An 18,039-nucleotide genomic window follows, 5' to 3' on the forward strand; every position below is an offset into this window, starting at 1 on the left:
TATTCCAAAGCTTCACAGTCATGAGGTTCTCACCCATCGTTTGGGCGTGTAGAATCTTCAGCACCGGTGTGATTTTCTTCTGGGAACATCAGCACACCACAATCAACTAATGGGACTGACTCTATCTCAAAACTCTGTGGCCAAATGGCAGGAAGCGACAGATTCTCTTCATCATTTTAAAGTGAGACGCAGTGACAGAGAGCCTCAGGAATGGGGCCCCAGAATAAACACACATTCCAACATAAAATTGGCAAATTAATAATTAATGGCTGGGAAAAAATACCCAAAGCTGCAGGCACATTTCAGAAATGTTTCCCTTTCTGAGACCAGGAAAAGAATCATAAAAAGAGCAGAGGTATATCAGCCATGGCGACGTCACGCCCAGAAAGAGCACACCTAAAGACTGCGAGTGAAAGTGCCTTACCCAACGACTGTATGGAGAGTCTGTGGATACTAACAGAAGAAGTGTGTGTGTCTGTCTGTGTGTGTGACTTTTTAAAAAATATAATTTATTTAGTTTTATTTATGAGTACACTGTAGCTGTCTTCAAACACACGCCAGAAGAGTGTATTGGATCCCATTACAACTGGTTGTGAGCCACCATGTGGTTGTTGGGACTTGAACTCAGGACCTCTGGAAGAGCAGTCAGTACTCTTAATCATTGAGCCATTTCTCCAGCCTGTGTGTGCGACTTTTCCAGACAGTGGGAATAAGTTGACTGAGAGCCTGGAGAGATGGCTCGGTGTCTTAAATGCTTGTTGTACAAATGCAAGGGCAGGAGTTCAGGTCTTCAGAACTAGTAGGTGTGGTGGTCCCACTATAATCTGAGGACTTAAGGTAGAGACACGGGAGGTCCATTTGGCAAGCTGGCTAGCTAGACCAGCCAAATTGGCAAGATGCAGTTTAGTCAGAGAACCTACCTCAGTAAGTCAAGTGGATTCTCCCAGTGAGCCAAGTGGACAGGGATCAACCTCTAGCCTCCATTGCATGCTTACCCATGTATTTGCATGCATTTGAACATGTATATACATGCACATACACATACACCACACACTCATACTACACTTATTCGAAGAAGAGGAAGAAGAGGAAGAGGAGGAGGAAGGAGGAGGAGGAAGGAAGAGGAGGAAGAAGAAGAGGAAGGAAGAGGAGAAGGAGGAAGAGGAGGAGGAGAAGGAGGAGGAGGAGGAGGAGGAGGAGGAGGAGGAGAAGGAGAAGGAGAAGGAGAAGGAGGAGAAGGAGAAGGAGAAGGAGAAGGAGAAGGAGGAGAAGGAGAAGGAGAAGAAGAAGAAGAAGAAGAAGAAGAAGAAGAAGAAGAAGAAGAAGAAGAAGAAGAAGAAGAAGAAGAAGAAGAAGAAGAAGACGACAAACAGATCCATTTGAAAGCAGGAACTGTATCCAGAAAATGTGACAACATATTTCAGATGTGTTCATTAATTCCTATCCATGCAGCTGACTTACCAAGTGAAAAGAGAGATTTCAAGCACTCACTCAAATTCCATGTTTTCTCCAGTGTGGGGCAGCAGTTGATTTCTTTGTCTTTGAAATCTTTCGGTGCAGTGGACTTTGGTCAATTGATGAGTCTTCAAACCAGATAGACCACCTCACTGACTACAAGATAGGTAGGAAGCAATGGCTGACTGGATTACCGAGACCCAGTCAGCTGTGGTCCCCAGGGACAGATCCACATGGCCCTGATATTGTCACTCTTCTTCCTGCCCTCTTTCACGTCCCTCTATTGGCAATGGGGAAAAACAATTTATGGTCAATGGTGTGAGCCTGAACCCTGGGATGGCAGAGGTGTGGCTTAGGCTTCTCAGAAACAAGTGGTCAGGATACGGAGAGAGATGGAAGGCAAGGAAAAACAGGGGAATGCTCTCGCTGGGGCCTTGAATACTCACAGTCCGTGTCCAGAGCCCAGAGGTTGAAGAGCCTTGCAAGCTATCCTAAACAGCTTTAAACTGGACTCTTACGAGTCACTGGAGACTCTTAAGTAGGGAATTGTGCATGAGTATAGGTCAGTAAGGAGATTTCCTCAGCTAAAGCCAATGATCTGGGAGTAAGGCTGAAGTGGAGAGACGCAGAGATGTCAAGGATCTGACTGAGAATGCTTGGAAAGCTTGAACAGGGCCAATGGAGTGAGTGGGACAGGGGAAGGGACAGCAGAGCGCTTGGTGATGGGATTGGACTTGACATTCATTCACAGGTTTATGGCCTGGGTGAGTTAAATATGATCAAAGATTTTGCAGGAAAGACAGACGGGTGGGGAGAGCTTTCTGGATATACTGTAGAAGGCCCCTGTGAGTTGCCCCTCAAGATGGGAAATGAAAATCAAGGGTTTAGGCCCCGCCCCCGGCGCGGGAGCGCGCGCGCGTGCGGGAAGGGGTGGGTGGGGAAAGCCAAGGCTCCAAGCTCCCAGAGGCGAGGCTCGCATGCTCGACCCGTCCTGGCCCCAGCGCCCACCCGGTTGGCCCCGCCCAGCCAAGATCAAGGCCATCTTCATCTTCAACAACCACGGGAAGCCGCAGCTCTCCAAGTTCTACCAGCCCATGTATTTGTGGAAACATTAGACAAATGTTTTGAAAATGTTTGTGAACTGGATTTAATATTCCATGTAGACAAGGTTCATAATATTCTTGCAGAAATGGTGATGGGGGGGAATGGTATTGGAGACCAACATGAATGAGATTGTCACACAAATTGATGCACAAAATAAACTGGAGAAATCTGAGGCTGGTTTAGCGGGAGCTCCAGCCTTGCTGTATCAGCTGTAAAGAATATGAATCTTCCTGAGATCCCAAGAAATATTAACTTTGGTGACATCAGTATAAAAGTGCCAAACCTGTCCTCTTTTAAATAAATATTAAAAAGGCCACCCCCAGGTAAAATGCAGAGGGAAAGTCATCTAGGTTTACCATGCAATTGTTTACCAAAAATAGAGGAGAATCTTAACTTTGCTCTTGGATTTAATCAAGGAACTGTATAGAAGCTGCATAAAATCAATATGGAAGTTCAATGTCTCCTTTCTTGCTCAGTGATTTTAAAGAAATTGACTTGTTCCCGTGTGATTTTTTTTTCTTTTCTAAATTGCATTCCTATGCCCACATAAAGGCATGCCTCTATATATTGGCTATTACAGTATTTCGAAAAGTGAGATGTTTCTTTAACTATGTACAACCCAAGATGTTGATGTTTTGTATGGATCACAAGTGCAGCATTCTCTGATTCTTTCTGCTGTTTGTCACAATTGTTATTTAAAGAACCTAGTATGTATTGCATGAAAACATGACCTTTTCTTTAGTTTAAATAAACTCCAAGGTAACTGGACTTGTAAAGTACCTTTCTGTTTGCTTGGTATCTACTTTAGCAGTAATTTTTTTTTTACAACCTTCTGACTCAACAAAGTAAATAAAAGTATATTTTACCACTGCTAAAAAGAAGAAGAAGAAGAAGAAGGAGAAGAAGAAGAAGAAGAAGAAGAAGAAGAAGAAGAAGAAGAAGAAGAAGAAGAAGAAGAAGAAGAAGAAGAAAATCAAGGGCTTAGACAAGTTCATCCAAGAAGAGTAAGAAATGCCCAGTCATCATAAGGTTTAAGGGGCACCAGAGAACAGGAAACATGTTTGTTTATTATCTGTTGTTGTTCGAGAGATTTATTTCACTTTTATTTTATGTCTATGCGTGTCTTGCCTATTATGTATGTGTGTGCACGGTGCCCAAGGAGTCAAAATAGGGTGTTGAGTCCCCTGGAACTGGAGTTAGGGACAGTTGTAAGCCATCATGTGGGTACTGGGAACATAATCTGGCTCCTTTTCAACAGCAAGAAATGGCTGAGCCATCTCTCCAGTCCTTGGTTTTTGTTTTTGTTTGTACTTTATTTTTGGGCAGGGTCTCCTATACCTGGCCCCAGCCAGACTTATAGAAACCCATACTTGGTTAAGAAGGATGGGATTGAAACCGACAGGTCCCAGGATGTCAGACCAGAAGAGAATCTAATGAACAAGAGGAGACTGGTCATAGAAGCAGTGTGAAGGAAAACAGGGATAGAAATGGTTTTCTGAGACATCCCAGAGAGACAGATCAAGGCAGTAGGTCCAAGCTAGTCTGACGAGGACAGAAGTGAGTGGGTATATACAGGGAGAAGTAGACTCTTGGGCTGGTGGCCGGCTGCAGATGTAGCTGGGAGATAGAGCATTTAGCTTGCATGCAGGAAGCCCTGGGCTTCATGCCCACCACTGCATACAATGAGCTATGTCTCTAGCCCTCTGTCCCATGTAGTACATGTAGTCCCTGTGTTCCAGACACTTGGGAGGTAGAGGCATGAGGATAAGAGGATCAAAACCATCTGCTATTGTATGTGGAGTGTGAGGCCGGACTGGGATACATGAGATCTTGTTTCAAAAAGAGAAATGAGAATGAATGTGTGTGTGTGTGTGTGTGTGTGTGTGTGTGTGTGAGAGAGAGAGAGAGAGAGAGAGAGAGAGAGAGAGAGACAGACAGACAGACAGACAGACAGACAGACAGAGACAGAGAGATAGAGAGAGACAGAGACAGATAGATGATGGTATAGTTGTGGGGAGGAGACATGTAAGAATGTTCTGCCAATCTGATGAGGAGACCAAGTGCCCACTGCAGGCTCATTAGACTAGTGAGCTCTGTCATGGGAGATTTCCTATTTTTTCACTTTCTGAAGCTCCCACTGGGAGTCTCTCCCCACCTCCATGTAACTCTGGGAACAGAGAGGCTTCTCTTCCAGGTTCCATGATCTCCACCAAAATCTCTCTTTCCTTAAACTCCCAATGGTATCCTAGTCAGGGTAGTCTTCCTGGACACATCGCCAAGTCCCTCCTCAACAAAGCTAATTAGAATAAACAGGCTGGGGTGAGAGTAGATCTGGAGAAGGCAGATCCTGAGACGCACCATTGTGAGGGGCGTTTCTGGGTAAGGCCTTGCTGTGTTTGAAAGACTTGCGTGTGGAGAGACCCAGTGTTGAACTGAGAATCCTTTTCATCACTCTCTCATACTATTTATTGGGACAGAGTCTCCTGACCCCAGAGCTTAGCTGGAAATTGTAGCCTGCCATGTTATCTAGCTTCCCCTGAGGGTCCCCTATCTCTGCCTCCGAAGCTGGGAAGGTGAGTTGTGGTTCCAGCCTGGTACTGAAGAAGGTTCTGGAGATCCAAACTCTAGCCCCCAGCCCTGTGTGGTCAGTGCTCTAACCACTGAGTGACCTCCCTTAATTCCCCCCTCTCCCAACCCCCTCTCAGGGATTTCCCTAGACATCCCCAAATGTCTTTGACTCTTCCACTTAACTGGAGCTACGAGTGAATTTACTTACTTGAGACCAAAGTAGCCCCGTGCCTTGGCCAGGCTCCATGGCCATTGATGCACTCCCTTGAGCGATGCCCAATTATTTCTAGTTCAGTGGCTCACAGTGAGCATGGTGTTCCTTCTTAGACCTCTATTTTGCATTTAAACGGCTGACTATATCTGTATTCAATGTCTGTTTTGTGTGTGTGTGAAAAATATTTTATTTTGAAGGATTGACAAAAATACCATTTCTCAGGTAATGTAGTGGCTTAAATATACAAGGATGCATTCTCTTCTAAAAGGAAAATATAATGTTGGCACAGCTTTGCATGGTCATAAGGAACCCTGACCTCTATTTTATTGGTCTATAATCTTTTGGGCTTGTCTTAAAACTTTAAGGCAACCATTTCATCCAAGAAGGCAGTGGAGCTCCAGTCATTGTTGGACACCATATTAGCTAGCTTTTGCTACAATAATCTTGAGGGACAAAATAGCTCAGAACTTAATTGTTTGTAACTATGGGCATTTATCTCTGTCACTTCTAGTTCTACAGTCCTATGGGGTAGCTCTGAATCAGGTCAAATGTTAGCTGTAGGTTGATGCTGAGGCCTGATTCATGTTTCTCTACATTCTCCTTGGGCAGTCGCCACTCAACTATTGGCAGGAGCAGATCCTAGGGAGTTAATCCAGGAGGGTACACATCTAATAGCATCCCACTGGTCATTTAAGTAAGATGGCCACGATGAAAGACAAGATGCAGAACCATACTGTGGTCTGAAGGGACAGAGTGTTGCTGGGCTTTGGATCTGGGATCTTCCCCAGAAGGCTAGGGCTCGAAGGCTCTTCCCTAGCCTGTAGGGCTCGAAGGCTCATTCCCTAGCCTGCAGTACTATACGGAGGTGGCAGCCTACTTGGGTATGTCAATTAGTGGGAGGAAGTTAGGTCATTGGCATCACACCCTTGAGGTGACACTGGGGCCCCAGCACTTTCTTCTGTTTGCTTCCTGGCTCTCAAGATATTAATAAGTCTCTTCCTCCTTATGTTCTTGTCATGACATACCACCAGGGACAAACAAGCATGTATTGAAACCTCTGAGACTGTGAGCCAAACAAATATTTCCTCCATTTAAAGCATGAAGTTAGGGAGCTAGGGAGATGGCTTGAACTCAGGGAGCAAGGGAGATGGCTTAATGCTTAAGAGTGCTCTCTTGGGCTGGAGAGATGGCTCAGTGGTTAAGAGCACTGACTGCTCTTCCAGAGGTCTTGAGTTCAATTCCCAGCAACCACATGGTGGCTCACAACCATCTGTAATGCCCTCTTCTCCTGTGTCTGAAGACAGCTACAGTGTACTACTCATAAACATAAAATAGATAATTCTTAAAAAAAAAAAAAGAGTGCTCCCAAGTTGGTCGCAATAACTCAGGCTCTAGGAGCTTGGACATCCTCTGCAAAACTCTGTGGGCACCTATACTAATGTACACCTCCCAACACACATGTGCATATAATTTAAAGTAATAAAAAATAAGTTTTTAAATTTGGTTATTGGTTAACTTGTGTGTTTTGCCACAGTGATGAGACTATCTAATACAGGTAGGTGGCCTAATTCTATTAAACGATGGAACAAGAAATTACTCCTGTAATCTAACATACTATAGACATCATTTCTAAGTGCCATAATGAGGCGGGAGGTGGAAGGAGACAATGGAAAGCATCTATTAGCCTCAGAAACATTTTGAGAGTCTCACGCAAAGCTTTCCAGTTATATTTCACTGGCCGAGACCCTTTCTTATGGTCAATTTTAGCACCAGGGCAGCTGGGAAATATAGTCTTTTTTGAGGGTTGCAATGTCTTCAGCTAAACATTGGTGTTCTATTAACAGGTCAGAGGGGGGAAAGGGGTTGTGAATATGTGAATAGTTAGTTTTCCCCACAGCATGCAGCAACGTGTGGGATAAAAGCACTGTGGTGTGCTGTCTGGAGCTGGGAGCTTCGTCCCTACTGCTGGCTGTATTAAGCCAAACCACGGGGAAATGATGGTCATCCATCCAGCCATCAGGTGTGGCTTGACTTCTGCGGAACAAGGTAGAAGGCTCATCATCGGATCCCTAAAGCTCAGTCTATTTGACTCGCTTGCCCCTTACCCCCAGTATAAACACTTCTAAGGAGAAAGTGCTGAAGTATGGTGTTTATCCCTGGGACTCTGAGGCTTAGGAGTGTGATGCAGACAAGGCGGGTATTTCACAAAAGGCCTTCCGTGGTATCAGTAACCCCAAGAAGGGAGGATATTCTTCAACATGTCTCTGAGTCCCCCGGTTCGAACCACTGTGTTCTAACTTTGACTCGGGGTGCAAAAGGAATGTTTTGGTGGAGTACCTACAGTTTGGCCTCTGCCCTGCAGGGAGACGCTGGGTTTCTGGGGGCTCCAGGCCTCCTAGACTTGGGAGTCACCCACTGAGAGCACTGTAGAGGTTCAAGTCAAAACCAGTCCTCAAATCCCTTGGTTGGAACAGCCTTAGCAAAGGAAAAAGGGGAAGCAAGAAGGAGGGGAGCAGAGAGAAGGGAGTGAGAAGGAGAGATATATGAGAGAGAGAGAGAGAAAGAGAGAGAGAGAGAGAGAGAGAGAGAGAGAGAGAGAGAGAGAGAGAGAGAGAGAGAGAAGGGTGTGGGGTCCTGTGGGGTCCTGGCTGCTGGCTGTTCTGCTAGCTCTCCTGGAGCGCCCTGCTTGGTCAAGTTCACTGCCAACTCCACCGCCCCCGGGTGGCCTAGGGCGAGGCGAGGCGGGGCGGAGCCAGGCGGGGCGGGGCGGGGCGGCGGCAGCGCGGTTGTCAAGCTCTCGCTGGGGAGACAGTCCTTGCGCCGTGGCTGCCGCCAGCAGCCACCGAAGGGAAGAAGAGGAGACCCGAACCGCTCTGTGCAGCGAGTAGTCCCCGAGCCTTCCCGCGCCCGCTCGGCCGCCGTCGGGCCACGTCCCGGAGCTGCCAACTGCAGCCAGGCCTCCAGCCATGCCAGCCGCGCCCGTCCTGCGCCCGCCGCCACCGCCCGAGACCCCGGCCCCGCCGGCACCCAGCCGTCCTGCGCCTCCCGTCCCGGGTAAGTGACTGTCGGTGGGAAGAACCCCACTCTGAGCGATGGGGCAGCAGAGGCAGACCCTACGGGGATGCAGGCGTGTGTGCCTGCGTGCGATAGATATGAGTGCATGTGTGCTCCTGCGTGTGTTGTGTGCATGTGTTCCCCTCTACACCACGGGAAACTCGCTTGCTAGGGGGTGACGCCGGCTTGCGCGGTTCCCCTCTGGGCAGTTAGAACGCCAATCCTGGAAAAACATACTGGGCAGGTGCAGCAAGGCTGCAGGGGGAAGACAGCACAGAGGGAGCTGTCATTGATTAATCTTCCTGGGCCAGGCACTAGTCACCCAGAGACCTCCCTCGGTCCATCCTTTCCTGAAAGACTCGCTGTTTTGGAGCTCTCGAGCCACCTCCTTGTCAAAGCTTACCGGAGAGTAGTGGAGAGGTTTACTGAACCCTGCTCTCCAGAGCGCTGATTCTAGTCTGAGAGCAACAGAAGAACAAAGCGGGGTTTGAGAGAAACAGTACAGGCAGAGTGTTTGGGAATTAGCAGGATAGATCAGAGCGGGAGAAATAGAACCATCAATTCATTTCAAATATAGCCCCACGTTTTCACTCCTTTCCACGTCTGGCTCTGGGGGCGAGGTGTGGTGGAGAAAGGATAAGGCAGCTCCCTCCCTCCCGGGCTGCGCAGAGGCGTCTGGGGACACCTTCCCAGAGTATCTGCCTGCTGGGAGTGGGGGTGAGAAGTTGTGGAGGGAATTAGGTTGTTACTTGCTCCTTACAGTGAGTCATTTCTCCGCCTCACTCCTGAATCCAGACCATTCTCTGTCCTCTACTTGTCGATAGCTGTCCAGTGGAAGCTAGGTCCGTCCCACTCTCAACAACTCTTGAACACTAGAACACACGCTGGCATTAAAGAGGTCTGCAGTGGGATGATTGTTTTGGGGGCTGTGGAGAGGGATCTGTTGGCTTTTACAGGGGTGATCTACGGGGGGTGGGGCTAAGGTTCACAGAGAAGTGAGGTTCCCAGAGCTCTAGGCAGGGGGGCGCATTATTCCCGGGGGTTGGGGGGTAACAGGGGGCAGGAAGCAGAGCCCCAGGGAGGAAACAGGGCTGTGGTGTGCTGCTTTGTCTGCTCCCATCTTCAGCAAAGCATGTTCTCTATGATAGCATTGTTAGCATGACACCAGGGGAGAAGGGGCGGATGGAGACAGCTGGGATTTATGAGTTAAACTCTCCAGCTCTCTCTCCACAGTCCTATTAGCACATCAGAGCCCCGAGTACTTGGTTCTGAGCTTAAGCCACCCCTCGTCTTCATTGGAGGCTGACCTTTGTGCTGTTCTGCTGCTACAAGCTCAGAGCAAGGACTGGCTGCCATCGCACCTTTCTCTGGGGCGGCCCCTGACTGACAACTGCTGGGTCCTGAGGAGAACCTTAGTCAGCTCAGCTCCTAGGCTCTTCACTAGGGCACCGAGTGAGGCGTGATGTCCTTTGTTTATCAAAAGTTCCCTTGGCATTACATGGTTGACTCCCAAGGATCTTTGAGGGTCTTGCTTCCCTCAATTGGCTTGCTTTTGGGTCTTAGCTGGCCTCTGCACTTCCCAACCATTATTTCCTGTGAACAACTACTACACTTACTCCCTGTCATAGGGGTTCCTCCTCAGGATCTGATTCTGAGAAACAACAGCAAAACCAACCAACCAACCAACCAACCAACCAACCAACAACCAACCAACCAACCAACCAACCAACCAACCAACCAACCAGGAAAACCCCAGAACATGGAGTCATTTCCCTCCTGTTCTAGTTTGCTCTACATTGCTGTCATAAACACCATGGCCAAATGCAGCTTGGGAAGGAAAGGGTCTATTTCAGTTTACATGTTACAGTCCGCCATGACAGGGAATCAGGGCAGGAACTCAGGGCAAGAACCCATGGGCAGATGCTGAAGCGGGGGTGGGGTGGTAGGGGGCAGAGGGGGTCACAGAGGAATGCTGCTTAGTGGTCTGCTCCCCATGGGTTGGTCAGCTTGCTTTTTTGTTTTGTTTTGTTTTGGTTTTTGGTTTTTTCTTTTATTGTTGTTGTTTTGTTTTTCGAGACAGGTTTTCTCTATGAACTCACTCTGTAGACCAGGCTGGCCTCGAACTCAGAAATCCGCCTGCCTCTGCCTCCCAAGTGCTGGGTTTAAAGGCATACGCCACCACTGCCCGGAGGTCAGCTTGCTTTTTATATAACCCAGGTTGACTTGTCCAGAGGTGGCACTGCCCATGTTGAGCTGGGCCCTCCCACGTCAATCATTAGTCAAGAAAATGCCCACAGACTTGCTGTAGACTTATGGAGGCATTTTGTCAATTGATGGTCCCTTTTCCCAAATGACTCTAGCTTGTGTCAACTTGACAAAAATAACCAGCACACATTCCCTCCCCCCGACCCCTCGTGTCTCTCCCCTCTCCTCTCTTTCCCTCCCTCCCCTGCTTTCTTCCCATGTTTGAGTTTGGGAGGAGGATCTCATGTAAACCAGGCTGACTGAACCATCTATGTACCAGAGGCTGGCCTTGAACTCATGATCCTTCTGCCTCCACTTCTCGAGTGTTGTGATTACAACTTTGTGCCACCATGTGTGAGAGCCTTCTCACTCTTAATGTGCTTCCTCTTCCCACTGTCCCTTACCAGCAGCAATGGACAGCCTGCTTCCTCTAGGTTGCCTTTGGGTGAATTCACAGTGCCCTGTCTTGGCTCATGGTCTTGGTGCCCAGACCCAGGACTGGCAAATCTCAGTACCATGGCCCTCATCAGTGTGCCTTTGGCACAATGCTCAGTGTTCTGGGTGAGACAGCCCTTGGACTCTGAGCCCTTTGCTCAGAGAAGTAAAAACAAAATGGAAAGTTGTTCTGTGGTCCCATGTGTGTATGCGTATTTGTGTTTGTATGTGTGTGTATGCATCTATGTATGTGTGTATTGCATGTGTGTGTGCATGTATGTATGTATGTATGTATGTATGTATGTATGTGTGTGAATGGTGTATGCATGTTTGTATTTGTATGTGTGTATCTATGTGTGTGTTCATGTGTGTGTGCCTGTGTATGTATGCCTATGTGTATGTATGAGTGTGTATGCATGTTTGTGTTTGTATGTGTGTATGCATCTATGTGTGTGTGCTTGTGTGCCTGTGTGTGCTTGTTTGTGTGTGTGTGTAAAATCTTTCCATTGCCCAGTTAAGGGAAATTTCCCTCTCATGTTTCCCTTAATGTTTCAGGCATAAATAGTTTGCTTTTCTCTGGACAAGTTGAATTAATAAAAGCCTTAGTGTTTTCCTAAATGCAATGAGGGAAAGGAAAGGTGCTGTGTGAACCTCCGACTCACAGGCTGCAGTGGTGTCTCACTAGAATGAGTGGCCTAGTGTCTTCCAGCCTGGTCTTGGAGCCCCTTAGGGGCCTTTTCCACAGCAGGTCTCTGTAGCTGCGAGGGCCGCCTTCCTTGGAGGCCTTTGTTTGGTTAGGTGTTCCCTTATTGGGGTCCAAGGGCTTGCTCTCTTTGTGCCCAGGTTTCCCCATATTCCCAGGTGGCTGTCTGTTTGCATCTAAATTTGCTCCGTCTAGTGGCAGGCCCTTCTAAAAGCATCTGTAGGGGAGTAACTTGAAAGGGATGTTTCCATGAACTGCCTAGTGGTGTAGGTCAGAAGTGGGAAATCCAGGAAGGCGGAGCAAGACGACAAAGACATCTGTCCTGGGCAGGGGCTTTGGGTTCCATTCTTAGGTGTCTGAGGCCCCCCAAAGACCCCAGGCAAGACTTTGAACTTCCCTGAGAATCCCAGAGCCTTCACCTTCCTTTCCATTTACTTGACCTCAGTATTGTTTGATGATTAAAGGGGAAATATTTTTATGAACTCATCAAATAGTTACTGAGCAAGCTTATAAAGCGCTTACCTGGGGATGAGAGGCCATCTCCTGGGAACGGTGGCGTGTGTGGAGGCACCATCATGTGGGTAGCAAAAGAGAAGAGAGATTAATTCTGGGTCAGTGGGACATGAAGGGTCAAGAAGTCTCTAAAGTACCCGCATTACTCTCAAAAGCTAACTATTACCAGATGTTTGCACACGACAGGTCCCAGTCTGTATGGTTATGGAGTGAGGGCTTTGGAGCCTTTCAGACCTGTCTGGAAATCTTGGCTCTGAAGCTTCAAAGTCACATGATCCTGTGATCCACCCACTCTGAGCTTGTTTCCTTTATTGCTAAGATGGGTATGTTCCAGCTGTTCTGAGGAGACAGTGATGTACACCTCTTACCAGATGCTACAGTGGAAAACAATTGAGGCTACTGACACGGTTAGGCAGAAGAGATTCTTTGACTGTACCAAACTTTTAAATAGCTTTGGGTAATTTAAACATCTGGTGATATAGGTAAAAATGGAGACTTGGATTCAGGATACCTTGGAACTCAGGATTCCTCTTTTCTTACCGGCACCTAAATTCTTGGAAGTGTTTCTTGTTTGGGGACCACACTTTGAATACAAGGTCCTTAGTCATTTCTTCCCAGGGAAAGTCTGAACCTCATGGAGGCTGAGCAGTGTGCGGGAAGACAGTGGACCAATCCAGGCCTCTGGGGAGGGTCTGGCTAGGACCTGACCTGAAGACAGCTGTTGTTAGAATGTTGTCTTTGGTGGGTGCTGGATCTAATCCAGCTGCTTTCATGTGTTCTAGAATCAGCCCTCCTGAGAAAGTTCCTTCCCACTAAATGGCCAACACAGCTTCTCTCTCATTCTGGCCTCATGGATTCAGAAACACCCAGGTTATTGGTCCTATCACAGTGTGGTGGGCCTGGTATGATCTGATATTGACATGGATAATTATAACATAGGGACAAAAGCATTTTATAAAGCTGATGATGGGCAATGAGGGTGTACACTGAGATTCTAGGTCACTCCAGTCAGAATGTTTATCTTCAAGAAAACAAATAACAGATGTTGGTGGGGGTGGAAGAGAACCTTTATGCACTGTAGGAGGGATTATAAATTAGTCAAGCACTATGGAAATCAATATGGAAGGTCTTAAAAACAAACAACCCTGAAAATACCACAAGCACGTGACCCAGGTGTACTGCTCATGAATATGTAACCAAAGTCAATAACCAAGATCAGTACAGAGTAGAAATATAATATTGGATGCCTATGTTTACTGTAATGCTATTCACAATAATCAGGGTATGGAATCTGTATGTCTGTCAAGGGTGAACAGATAATGGAAACAGGGTATGTCTACAATGAGTCTACAATGTGTCTACAATGAATTCAACACAAAGAAAGATGAAATGGAAACAAATTAAACTGGGAACTGTCATGCTCAGCAAAATAAGTCAGAGAGAGGGGAGAGAGAGAGAGAAAGACAGAGAGAGAGAGAGAAAGAGAGAGAAGATGAGAGGATGAATACTGGGTTGGTATGATGGCTCAGTGAAGGCACTTACCACCAAGATTGATAACCTGAGCCCAAGTCCTAGAACCCTCACAATTGAAGGAGAGAACCAATTCACACGTGTGTGAGCGTGTATACACATACAAAGGAGAGAATCAATTCACACATGTGTGAGCGTGTATACACACACGAAGGAGAGAACCAATTCACACGTGTGTGAGCGTGTATACACACATGAAGGAGAGAACCAATTCACACATGTGTGAGCATGTATACACACACAAATAAGCAAAGAAATAATCTTTTCAAAACAAATAGTTCATGTTTTATTTCCTCTTTGGAATTGCTTTCTCTCTATATACATATTAAATAATTATTTTTATTGTATGTGTATGGGTGTTTCTCTTATATGTATGTCTGTGTACTCTGTGCCTGACACAGTGGAAGCCAGAAGGGAATATGAGCTCCCCTGGTACTGGAGTTACAGATGGCTGTGAGCTGGCATCTGGGTGCTGGGAATCGAACCCAGGCTCTCTGTAAGAGCTGCCAGTATCCTTAACCACTGAGCCACCCCTCCAGGCCCTGCAATTCATACTTTTAAAAGAGTCATGAAGGTAGAAGGGAAGGTATTTGGAAAAAGGAAGTAGACTAGTAAGGAACAAGTGATGGCAATGGGGAGGGGGTTAAATGTAATCAAAGTTCCATGAGACACACACACATGGCAGCATCACAACGGAACCTATTCTTCTGTGTAATTGACATGTACTCATTGTAAAGAGAGAGTGTTAGGAGATAGAGGACAACTTCCTGGTGTGAACTGGCTTCTCAAAGCTGAGTTACAGTGGCCGGGAGGTGGAGGAGGAAAGCATATGGAAAGTGGTATTATAGGATAAGGGAAGAGCTCCTTTCATGGGAGGGTGCCATGGAACCGTGTGGAGTGTCTTGTCATTGAGCTTGGGGCCTCTTGGGAGATGGAGTGTGGTGACAAGGGCTTTGTAGGGATAGAGCTCTGTCTATGAAGCGGTGTTAGGAAGGATGGGCTGAGCTGTGCTGCAGTAACAAGTCAACTTAGTTATCCTAAAGGCTTAGTTAAGAAAGGCGCAACTCACTCATACTCTCTGACTCACAGGCCAGGTGGGAAGAGTCTCTCTAGTTCACTGCCAGGAACATGGCCAGGGATCACAGCAGTTTGACCACCAGGATCTCATGGCTGTGGAGTCACTAGGGTTGACAGACCATGAGAATCCCACCCTCTGGCTCCTGTGCAATGGATGTATCCTTGGCTATGTCCATAGCCTATTGGCCAGAAGTACAATGAGTCAGTGGTCTATGAACTGCTCAGCTCCAAGGGTTTGCAGCCCCATAGGAGGAACAACAATATCAACCAACCAGACCCCCCAGAGCTCCCAGGGACTAAACCACCAGCCAAAGAGTACACATGGAGGGACTCATGGCTCCAGCTTCATATGTAGCAGAGGATGGCCTTGTGGGACATCAATGGGAGGAGAGGCCCTTGGTCCTGTGAAGGCTGGATGCCCCAGTATAGGGGAATGCCAGGAAGGGGAAGCAGGAGTGGGTGGGTGGGGGAACACCCTTATAGAAGCAGGAGGAGGGGGATGGGATAGGGGATTTTCGGAGGGGAAACCAGGAAAGGGGATAACATTTGAAATGTAAATAAAGAAAATATCTAAGTAAAAAAAAAAGAAAAAAGTTTAAAAAAAATTGCTGATCTCCTTCCATATTTGTCTGAGGCCAGAGTGTCTCCAATGGGAGCAACCCACCAATCCCTTTAAAGGAAGAAAAAAAAGATTTGGTTTCCTAGTTATCATTATAATGCAACTCCTACACATGGTGGCACTCAACAATTCTGAAGCCCTGATACTTATGCTCTTCTATGACTATAAACCCAAGTCAAACATCTAAGGACACCATCACTGTAGCCATGAAATTGAATATGTTCAGGACCTGAGTTTAATCTGATGGGCATTATTTTTTGTTGAAACACAGTCTCTGGTTCTGTCTCTGAAAGCTCCTTGCAGGGTCTTATGAGTGTGCCGTGTTGCGAGCCCTGCCCATGGCCTGTGTGATAACTCGATTCTCTCTTCAGTTCCATCTCTCCACATTACGGTGCTTCTTTGTTATTTCCTTTTTACTAGACAACTAAAATAATATTTGGTGACTTTTGGGGGAGAAGGCTCAGTTGTAAGTACCTGCCAAACAGGCAAAGGGACCTGAGTTCAATTTCTAACACCCGTCTTCATAAAATTAATCAAAATTGAGAGAGGTGGTGCACACCTGTGACCCCAGAGTTGGGGAGGCAGGGCCAGGAGGGTCCCTGAAATGTGCTGGCCAGACATTCTGGCCTGGAAGACAAGCTCTGGATTCAATGAAATAGTGATTGAGAAAGACAACGAGTGTTGACCCCTGACCTCTATGGGCATGTGCAAACAAGTGCACACATACATAAATACACACGCACATAAGTAAAAATTAAAACTACTATTTTCTCTTGGAATGCAGAGGCAGGGGGATCTCTGTGAGTTCAAAGCCAGGCCACGGTACATAATGAGTCCCAGGAAAGCCAGATCTACATAGAGAGATCTTGTCTCAAATACACACACACACACACACACACACACACACACACACACACACACACACATGTATGCATGCACACACACATACAAACACATTTCCTCATGCAAATTACATTGATAATTCAAGAATACATATGGGAGAAATATATAGATGGCAAAACTTGACCAGAACACAGTCATGTGAATGATTCATAATATTTTTTAAAGGACATAGTGAAATAAAAGCACAAAGTAGGGGCAGTGTTTTGAGGACCTGTGGTCCCTTAGAGTAAATCAAGCTTTCCTGGGGATCACTACAACTCTAAACTAAACTCTCATCTCTGTGGTTGAAGAACATAGCTTTGCCCAGGGCATGTGCAAGGGTTGGTGGGAGCAGGAAGCAAGGCTGAAGAGACCAAGCTGGGGTGTGTCTGCAATAGAATGAGGTTGGATGTGATGGGGTGGGTGCTGAGGTCAGATGTGATGGAGTGCGTGCTGAGGTCAGATGATGGAGTGGGTGCTGAGGTCAGATGTGATGGAGTGGGTGCTGAGGTCAGATGATGGGGTAGATGCTGAGGTCAGATGTGATGGGGTGGGTGCTGAGGTCAGATGTGATGGAGTGGGTGCTGAAGTCAGATGATGGGGTAGGTGCTGAGGTCAGATGTGATGGGGTAGGTGCTGAGGTCTGGAGTGATGGAGTGGGTGCTGAGGTCAGATGATGGGGTAGGTGCTGAGGTCAGATGATGGAGTGGGTGCTGAGGTCAGATGATGGGGTGGGTGCTGCGGTCAGATGTGATAGAGTGGGTGCTGAGGTCAGATGATGGGGTAGGTGCTCAGGTCTGGAGTGATGGAGTGGGTGCTGAGGTCGGATGTGATGAGCAGGAGTGATGAGTAGGTGCTGAGGCAGTTGTTATGGGAACGGGGAGGAAGAGGCATGGAATTTAGGAGACTGTCAGGTCTTACATCAACAGGACTTGGAGACTTACTGCATAGGGAAATTGATGGATAGGATGAGAGTGGGTAGTTGATGCTGCTGCGGCTGAGGATGAGGACCACAGGTATCCGTGGTGAGGACACAGGACTCAAACTGAGGACCACAGGTACGCAGCAGCATTTACCATCCATCTTCTCTGACATGAACTTTCTGAAACCAATCTTTGCGATCCTTCTGCATCTTGTGGCGTCTGTTCTTTCTTTTGTGGATGGATCCGGTGCAGTTATTATCCTGTCTTTTGTGTCTGCTGCTTCTGACTTGTTGGGTCTGAAACATTTTGCCTAATTAGGACCACTTTTTTTTGTTGTTGTTTCCTATATTTTTTAAGGAAAATGAAAAAAGCTGAGAAAATTATGGATGGTTTTGACATAGAAGCTGTTGTGCCAATGCTGTGAGATTCATTGTCTGGCTTCGACTTTAATAGCCCAGTAAACTTTCCACTCTACTTTAAGGCAGAAAGGCTTAAAATTCTTGTGGGGAGTGGCAGATAGAAACTCCACACACTTGAGGAAGGGAAAAGAAAGGACAGGAAACACAGAGACAAAAGGTCATAAAGTAAACCTGTGTGTGGCTTCTAGAGGGAAGTCTTATGGTAACTGAAGTGTTTGGTGTAATATTTAAGGCTGGTGAGATGGCTCAGTGGGTAAAAGCACTTGCCACCAAATCTTTTTTTTTTTTTTTTTTTTTTT

The 18,039-nt window shown here is 46.9% G+C and overlaps 1 protein-coding gene and 1 pseudogene across 1 annotated transcript in view; both read left to right on the forward strand.

Moving 5' to 3' along the window:
- Positions 1–2,432: 2,432 nt before the first annotated feature.
- On the forward strand, positions 2,433–2,860 carry LOC116073713 (annotated as a pseudogene).
- A 5,252-nt stretch (positions 2,861–8,112) lies between these two features.
- Dclk3 (doublecortin like kinase 3) overlaps positions 8,113–18,039 on the forward strand; it is a 55,539-nt gene continuing 45,612 nt past the window's right edge. Inside the window, exon 1 of the mRNA XM_031345354.1 lies at positions 8,113–8,395. Coding sequence (XP_031201214.1) covers positions 8,308–8,395 — 88 coding nt within the window. The 5' untranslated portion in view covers positions 8,113–8,307. The remainder of the gene's footprint in view (positions 8,396–18,039) is intronic.

This window comes from Mastomys coucha, unplaced genomic scaffold (genome assembly GCF_008632895.1).
Source record: "Mastomys coucha isolate ucsf_1 unplaced genomic scaffold, UCSF_Mcou_1 pScaffold23, whole genome shotgun sequence".
Classification (NCBI taxonomy): domain Eukaryota; kingdom Metazoa; phylum Chordata; class Mammalia; order Rodentia; family Muridae; genus Mastomys; species Mastomys coucha.